Raw genomic sequence first — 7,708 nt, 5'->3', positions numbered from 1 at the left:
ACCCCCCCCTTCATAGGCCCGGGCCCGCCGAGCCCTTGCCCATATATAGCCCCGGGGCTGCGGCTGCCCGCCCGCCGCGCTCTGACACCTTATAAGGGCTCGCGGCAGGGCCGGGGGGGCGGCGGGCCCCCCCAGCAGCCCCCCCGCCCGTTAACCCTTCTCGGGGGCGGGGAGGGAGGGAACGGAGCGGCGCGGGCCTCCCTGAACCCCCTGACTTCGTTCCCCACAGGGAAACTGAGGCACAGCCACGAGCCCCGACAGCACCACGGACAGCGCCGGGCGCCGCCTATTGAGTCGCGGGTTCGAGTACCGCTTCCCCCCCGGTGCGGCGCAGCCCGGTTAGGCCCGGTTCAGTTCTGCCTACCTTGTTCTTCACCTCAGCCGACAGCCCGTAGGCCGGTCCGCGGTTGAAGTTCGCGTTCGACATCGGTTAAGTTCAGGGCTGGCCCGCGGCGGTTCTGTTCGGGTTCGGGTCTTGCTGGGCCCCGGCTCGGCTGTGGCTGGGTTCGGCTCGGCTCGGCTTGGTTCGTCCGGTCCCGGCCCGGCGCCGCCGCCACTTTTAAAAGTCGGCGGAGGGCGCGGAGCCCCCCCCGGCGCCAGGCCGCGGCAGCCAATGGGATCCCCCAGCCGTGCTGACGTCACCGCGGGGCGGGCGATGGCGTCATTTTTTCCACATTTAGCGGGGGGATCCCGGGGTGGGGTACATAGGGGGGTCTTTCCAAGCCCCCCCCCGCCTCCTGCCGTCCTTCCCTCTCTCCGTTCATCCCTACAACTGCGCATCACTTTATCCATCTCCCCGTCTCTCCCCGGTCCCTCTGTCCCCCACATCCCGCTTAGCCCCAGCCCCCCGCCCCCCCGCCAGTGCCGTCAGCGCATCGGACTCCGTAGGGGGGTGGGAAGGGCGGTTCGTCACAGGCAGGGAATGCGCCCCTGGAGGGGCGTCCCGTCCGGGGGGGGCCGGGAGCTGAAGGATCTGCCGACATCCCTGGGTGTTCTCCTGGTGTACGAGGGCCCGGAGGAGACGGGGGTGGGGGTCCGGATGCCCCTCCCGCGGCCGGAGCCACCGTTACCGTTTATAGCAGCGGCCGCAGCGCTGTTGTGGCGTCACCCTGTCCCTCATGACGTCATCGTCAGCCTCGGGCTCTAACGTCACCCCCGGGCCCGAGGTTATCCCCATTCCCGCTGCCTGTGATGTCACCGCGTATCCCCGGCTCTGCCATCACCACTGGGGCGCGCTGTGACGTCACAGGGAATCCCCTCCAGCCGGCAGGGGGGTTGGCTGTCGCAGGCCCCGCCCCCTGACCCGGAAGCGCTTTCCGGCAGGGTCAGCGCAATGGCGGCGCCCGGCGGCTGCTGAGCGGTGGTCGGATCCTGACATCGGCGCCATGAGGCTGAGCTGGGCCCGGGCACTCCCCCTGAGGCTGTGGGGGGGATGCGGAGCCCCGAAGGTGTGGGGGGACACGGGGACAGTGAGGGTGCGTGGGAGAGGGGGAACAGGGGAGGGACGTGGGCGTGCATTGGGAACACGGGGTGACATGAGGGGAGAAGGGGATGGGGGACACGGGGTGGCAAGGGGAGGCACCAGGAGAGAAGGACGGGGATGGGATACACGGAGAGGACATGGGGTGGCAGAGGAGACATCGGGACACAGGCAGCAGTGGTCACAAGAGTTCAAGCAAGGAGAAAGGGATAGGGAATACGGGGAGGCCACGAGGAGGCTGAGGGGACGTGGGAGAAGAGGGGAATGGGAGATGCAGGGGGGACGTGGATGGGACACAGGGATGGGAGGCAGAATGCCCATGGTGGGGGAGACAAAGGGAGCTGAGTGGGGAGAAGAGGAAGGGAATGGGGCCAAGGAGGGGGGCTGTTTTCCTGCCTTCACCCTGTGCCCCCTCCCCAGGCTGCTCGCCCCATGTGCCACCGCAGCAGTGATGCCCCAGAGCCACCATCCGATCACGGCCCCCAGACCACACCACGGGATGAGGAGCGGGGGGGCCCCGCGGCCTTTGCAGCAGCACTGGCAGAACTGGAGCGGACACCAGGCCGGCGGCTGGGGCGCCTGGAGCTGGTGGCAGCTGCGCTGGCAGCTATGCCGGCACTGGGGGTGGCCCGGCAGCGGGATGCCTACAACCGGCTGCTGCGCCTGCTGCCCCGTGGGCCTTGGGTGCCACGGGGGCCCTTCCACCGCCTCTTTGCCCCCTTCCCGCGGCAGCAGGAGTGTGGCCTGCAGATTCTGGAGCAGATGGAGAGATATGGTGAGAGTGGCTGTGCTGAGCTGTTGGGATGTGGCAGGGGTCCCTGCACACTCCCAGATGGTGACCCACCTCCCTGGTGCAGGAGTGGTGCCGGATGCAGAAACGCGGTTCCTGCTGCTGGCCATCTTTGGGCCCCGCAGTCGTCCTGTGCGCAAGTGCCAGCGGATGCTGTACTGGCTGCCACGGATGCGCCATGCCAACCCCTACCCGCTGCCTGCCCAATTGCCCCCTCCTGGCCTGGCCGCTGCCTGCCTGGGACTGCGCCGCATTGCCAATGACCCCGACGCCCGTCTGAGTGTCTACCAGGTGGGGGATACCTGTGTCACATGGAGGGGGCAGAGGGGACATAGGGGAACATCAAGGGAGAAGGGGATGGGGACATGGGAAGGACATTGGGTGATAAGGGGGAACATGGGGGGGAATAGAATGGGAAAAAAGGGGGGGATACAGAAAAGACATGGGGTGACAAAGGAAGACATGCAGGGGAGAAGGGGATGGGGGTTACGGGGGCACACAGGGTTGGAAGGCAGAGTGGACACGGGGAACACTACTTCTGTCCTTAAGGCCAAAATGACCCCAGGATGTACCCCCCTATCCATTTTTACAGCAGCCCCAGCCAGAGCAGGGGGACAGCGAGGGCTCTGTGCAGCCCTACATTGTCGGTGAGTGCCAGGGAGCACCCAGGGGAATCAGGGGCAGGGGCACTGCAACTGAGCCCTGCGCTCCCTCCTCTACCTTGCAGGCATCCAGAGTGCAGAACAGCAGGAGCTGCTGGCCCGGCACGGCCCAGAGCATCCTGTCTTTGTGGAGGGACCGTTCCCACTGTGGCTGCGCAGCACTCGCCTGTTCTACTATGTGCTGCGGGGAGACCCTCTCCCCCCCCATCTGCGAGTGAGCTGGGGCATGTGGTGGGATGGGGCCCCTTTACTGGGGAAGAGAAGGAATGGGACACCCCTGTGGCCCCAGATGGGACCAGATGGATCCCCCCCATCAGCCCTGTGTCCCCTCAGGAACCTCCCCCCGACCCTGAGCGCAGCCTGTACTATCCCCTGTACCTTGACCTGGACCTGGAGCGTGGCCCATGGGATGATGATGAGTTCGATGTGGATGAGGGTAAGGTGTGTGGGAGGGTGGCGGCCACCTGGAGGCCCTTCTGGCCTCCCCTGAGTGTGCCTCCCTCCCCCCTGCCCCGTAGTGGAGGAGGGCCCCGTCTTTGCACTGTGCATGGCAGGGGCTGGTGACCAGCGCACCTTGGCCAAGTGGATCGCGGGTCTTCAGCAGACCAACCCTGTCCTTGGCCAGACGCCAGTGCTCTTCCGCCTGGGGGATGGGGATTCCTCTGCTGGTCCCCCTGGAGACAGGGATGCACTGCACCTGGAGGAACCGGGGGCAGCCAAGCTGGAGCCCCCCGAGGTGGCGTGGAGCCGCCAGGCACAGGGAGAGGGATGAGGGGGCCTGAGGGCATGGTGGGGGGCAGTTTGTGTGCCTCCTTCCCGGGTTGTGGGTCAATAAACGGAGGTGGTGTGGACGAAGAGAGCTGTGTCTTGTCTGGGGGGCTCCGGGGGGAGACTTGGTGTTAACCTGTTCACCCTGGGGTCAGCAGTCTGGTCCTGGGGGCAGAGGAAGGGGCTGGGGCTAGATACGGAGGCTAAGGGCAGGGTCAGGGTTAGAAGCTGGAGGTGAGTACAGGGTAAGGGCGGGGGGACTACACATGCGCACTACGCGCCGTGAAGGCCGTGTGAGCAGAGCCGGGCAGAAGCGAGCTCGCGCCAGCGTGCTGTTGGCCATCCTGGGTGGGGGGTTTCCGGCGCAAGGTGCTTTCGTCATCAGTGGTGCGCCGGCGCTCCACGGGAGTACCGGGCCCGGCATGAGCGCGGTCCAGAGGGACCCGGTTCCGGGCGGCGGCGGCCCCGCGCGGGACGCCGCGGCCGATCCGGGAGATGCTGGCAGCCGTAAGGCGCGGGGCCGGCCGCGTCTGACGGAATCGGACCGGGCGAGGCGGCGGCTGGAGTCGCGGAAGAAGTACGACGTGCGGAGGGTGTACCTGGGCGAGGCGCACGGGCCCTGGGTCGATCTGCGGCGCCGAAGCGGTTGGAGCGACGCTAAGTTGGCGGCCTACCTGCTGGGGCTGGAGCGGGGGCAGCGCGCTGGGCGGCGGGGGTGAGCGGGGAGCGGTCCTGGGAACGGCGAAGGGGCGACCCGGGGTGGGGGGGGAATCGGAAGCAGGGCCGGGAACTGAAGCCGGGAGCGGGTGAGTGTGGGGAGCTGGGGGCTGGGCTGGGATCCAGGATCAGTGGCAGGATCGGGAACTGGGTCTGGGAGTAGCACGGTCACGAGGTGCCGAGGGGGCCCCGTAGAGGCCCACGCAGCCCCGAGGAGTGTCCCCCTCTCCCCCTAACCGTGATACCGCAGCTGCTGGGATTACCCATACCTCTGCCACTCTTATCCCCCCAGGAAGCCATGGGAGCAGATTCCAAAAAAGCCCAAACGGAAGAAAAGTGAGTGCCGTGGGGCTGGTGAGTGAGCAGGGCACCTCAAGCCGCAGGGGGCACAGGATACCAGCAGCTCCTTCCTGCAGGGCGGAGGCGCAATGTGAACTGCCTGCGGCATGCGGTGATCTGGTATGAGGACCACCGGCAGCGCTGCCCCTACGAGCCACGCCTGGCCGAGCTCGACCCCTCCGTGGGGCTCTACACTACAGCTGTGTGGCAGTGCGAACGTGGCCACCGCTACTTCCAGGACCTGCATTCTCCCCTGAGGCCACTCAGTGATTCTGATGGGGACAGCGACACTGGTGCGGAGGGAAGAGGGCTGAGATGGGACTGGGGCCTCAGGCAGAGGCTGGGAACGGTTGGGATGCTGGGGCATGTTTTTCTGGTGGGGAGGGGGAGAAGGGACTTTTAGGTGGGGCCTGATTTGGGGGGAGGAGTCATAGGATGTCATCTGGGGGTGCTTAGGGCTCACCACTGGAGTCTCTGCCACGTTCTCTTCCTACAGCAGCGGCTCCCAACAGTTCATCCTCCTCCCCTGGGAGCTGCAGCTCAGGCTCGGAGACAACCCAAGGGACGACGCAGGGGGCTGCCCTATCAGCGCTAGGGGGGGCCACAGCAGTATCCCCCCCTGCAGGGCCAGGCCCACCAGTGGAGGAGCGGGTGGCAGCGCTGGAGGCGGTGGTCTGCGTGCCGCTGCCCTTGCCCCTACGACTGGGGGCAGGCCGGGGGCCACTGACTGAGGAGGGGACCTCCACCTTGTTGCAGGGAGGGGCCCCGGCACTGCTGCAGGCCCCCCCCCTCCTCATCCTGGCTGGCCCTGGCTATGAAGCTCTGGAGGGGCTGCAGTTGGATGTAAGGGGAGATGAAGTGTCCTGTGCCCTGCTGGAGGGAGAAGGTGCATTCCCCCTGGACCCCCATCTCCCTAAGACAGGTACAGGACAGGGATTTGGGGTGTGGCATGTGGCACCTTCTCTCCCCTCACTCCCTCTCTGTGCTGGTGGCAGAGGAAGATAAAGCACTGGGGCTGAAGCAGGAGGAGGTGCCGCCCTCTGCAGCAGCTGAACACTCCCTGGAGCCCCCTCTGGAACCCCCTCGAGAGCCCTCCCCACCTCTGCCAGCAGAGGATGCTGATGGCAGTGACATGTCGGCCATCATCTATGAGATCCCTAAAGAGCCTGAGAAGTTGGTGGCAGTGGGGGCCAGGGCTTCTTGGGGTTCTTCGGGACTGTTAGGGGGTATCTCTGGGGTGCAGGAGAGGGGTTTCTTGAGAGAGGCCCTGGGGACCTGGAGAGGGAGATTGGGGTTGGGGGTGGCTGTAGGAGGGTGGTAGGGTTACATGAGGGCTGAGAATGCAGGGTTCTGGCTACAGGGAATTGGGCTTTTCTTGGCCTGTGGGAGCTCCTTGGGGAATTTTTGTAGAGGATTTTGGTGGGGTGGTCTTTGAGGACTCTGGGGGAATTTGGTGGATGGGAGCTGGAGCTTTTTTGGGGACACTGACTGATTTTCTTGCGTGGAATGTGGGGACAGACAGTGTATTCTTGCATGATATTGTTAGCATAGTCAGACTTCTTATGGTTCATAGGGGCAATTAGGGCTCAGAGGGTCCTGCAGGCATGCTAGGGGGTTTGGATGAGTGTCCTCAACACTGGCCCCTGGGGGAGAGTGGTCACTCAAATCACAGCTTTGGTCCCCCCTGCAGGCGACGACGCAGCCGCCGGGGCCGTGCGCCCAACCCTGAGGGGCTCCCGGAGCCGATCCCCTGCCCCTACGCAGGCTGTGGGCAGGTCTACGTGGCCCTCAGCAGCTTCCAGGTATGAGCACCTGCCCTGTTCTCCATCCCCCCACTCTGCAAGCTCTGTGCTCCTCTCACTGCTTTGCCCTCTACTCCCCCGACTCCCCAACAGAACCACATCAATCTGGTGCACCGCAAGGGCCGGACTCAGCAGTGCCCCCAGCCTGGCTGTGGAAAGAAGTTTTACTTGGCTAATCACCTGCGCCGGCACATGGTCATCCACTCTGGTGAGCCTCCCACCCTGTGCTGGGGCCCCCTGGGCTCTTGGCCCCCCCCCCTCAATATCCTTATCCCCAGGCGTGCGGGAGTTCATCTGTGAGAGCTGCGGCAAATCCTTCAAGCGCAAAAACCACTTGGAAGTGCACCGGCGGACACACACTGGAGAGACTCCTCTTCAGTAAGTGATGGAGGAGAGGGCAGTTGTGAGCCATCCCATGGACTCCACCAACCCCTCCCCGTGCCATTCTGTCCTCCCCCGCTGCAGGTGCGAGGTCTGTGGGTACCGATGCCGCCAGCGTGCCTCGCTCACCTGGCACATGCGGCGGCATGGTGGGGGGGGGCCAGCGGCGCACCCCTTCCCTTGTGAGCACTGCGGGAAGCACTTCGAGCGACTGGATGGCCTCAAGTGCCACACGCTCAAGAGCCACCCCGAGCCTCGGGGCACGTAGTGGGGGAGGCCACGAGCAGCCCCATACCTGTTCCCCCTTCAGGGTAAGGGGGCTGGGGGGTATGGCATTAACGTTTGCCCCCAGAAACAGTATAAGTGCTATGGCACATGGAGGGGAAGGAATTACCCCCGAGTGTCCCTTGTCCCCACCCTAGTGCACAACGGGGGCATCCAACCCCCTATCCGCCCCCAGCACTGAAAAGGGACTCTGCTCCCTGCTACTCCCCTCCCCGCCAGTCTCCCATTGCCCCAGATCCCCTCAGCCCTACTTTATTTATTTCCCAAATCTTTGTCCTCTGCTCCGTAGGGTACCTGGGTCCAGAAAGGGTGTTAGGAGAGGGGGTGGGCAGCTGGTACCCCACTTTTTCTGTGGGGAGCGGGTCAGGCCTCTTCCACCCCCCCGTCACCCTCCTTCCCCATTAAAAACGATGAATTTTAATTCCTGCTTTTTTCCTCCTTTTCCGGGGCAGGGGTTCAGAGCCCCCCTCCCTCCCTCCCTCCC

The 7,708-nt window shown here is 65.1% G+C and overlaps 2 protein-coding genes across 9 annotated transcripts in view; both read left to right on the top strand.

Annotated features, from left to right (window-relative positions):
• Positions 1–1,286: 1,286 nt before the first annotated feature.
• ECSIT (ECSIT signalling integrator) lies at positions 1,287–3,789 on the top strand. Of its 4 annotated transcripts, none has more exons than XM_021382970.1 (7): positions 1,288–1,448; positions 1,901–2,255; positions 2,338–2,561; positions 2,863–2,917; positions 2,998–3,146; positions 3,266–3,368; positions 3,487–3,789. In XM_021382970.1, exons 1-7 carry the CDS (start codon positions 1,386–1,388, stop codon positions 3,702–3,704), a joined length of 1,167 nt encoding a protein of 388 aa, XP_021238645.1. In that variant the 5' UTR covers positions 1,288–1,385; the 3' UTR covers positions 3,705–3,789. The 4 variants fall into 4 exon arrangements, with proteins under 4 accessions (XP_021238648.1, XP_021238645.1, XP_021238646.1 ...); XM_021382969.1 differs by having other exon boundaries at positions 1,289–1,448; positions 3,451–3,789; XM_021382973.1 differs by lacking the exon at positions 2,863–2,917 and having other exon boundaries at positions 1,287–1,448.
• An 11-nt stretch (positions 3,790–3,800) lies between these two features.
• The window catches only part of LOC110391178 (ELAV-like protein 3), a 10,022-nt gene continuing 6,114 nt past the window's right edge, over positions 3,801–7,708 (top strand). The window contains exons 1-9 of one of the 5 annotated variants that reach the window (XM_021382945.1): positions 3,801–4,415; positions 4,710–4,753; positions 4,834–5,049; positions 5,256–5,678; positions 5,752–5,929; positions 6,447–6,558; positions 6,652–6,766; positions 6,837–6,936; positions 7,024–7,645. In XM_021382945.1, coding sequence (XP_021238620.1) covers positions 3,967–4,415; positions 4,710–4,753; positions 4,834–5,049; positions 5,256–5,678; positions 5,752–5,929; positions 6,447–6,558; positions 6,652–6,766; positions 6,837–6,936; positions 7,024–7,207 — 1,821 coding nt within the window. In that variant the 5' untranslated portion in view covers positions 3,801–3,966 and the 3' untranslated portion in view covers positions 7,208–7,645. Of the gene's footprint in view, positions 4,416–4,448; positions 4,754–4,833; positions 5,050–5,252; positions 5,679–5,751; positions 5,930–6,446; positions 6,559–6,651; positions 6,767–6,836; positions 6,937–7,023; positions 7,646–7,708 lie in introns of those variants that run through there. The other 4 variants (XM_021382944.1, XM_021382946.1, XM_021382955.1 and 1 more) reach the window with 4 other exon arrangements.

The sequence above is a fragment of the Numida meleagris genome, unplaced genomic scaffold (assembly GCF_002078875.1).
Source record: "Numida meleagris isolate 19003 breed g44 Domestic line unplaced genomic scaffold, NumMel1.0 unplaced_Scaffold322, whole genome shotgun sequence".
Classification (NCBI taxonomy): Eukaryota; Metazoa; Chordata; class Aves; order Galliformes; family Numididae; genus Numida; species Numida meleagris.
This window is presented reverse-complemented; position numbering and strand designations above follow the sequence as displayed.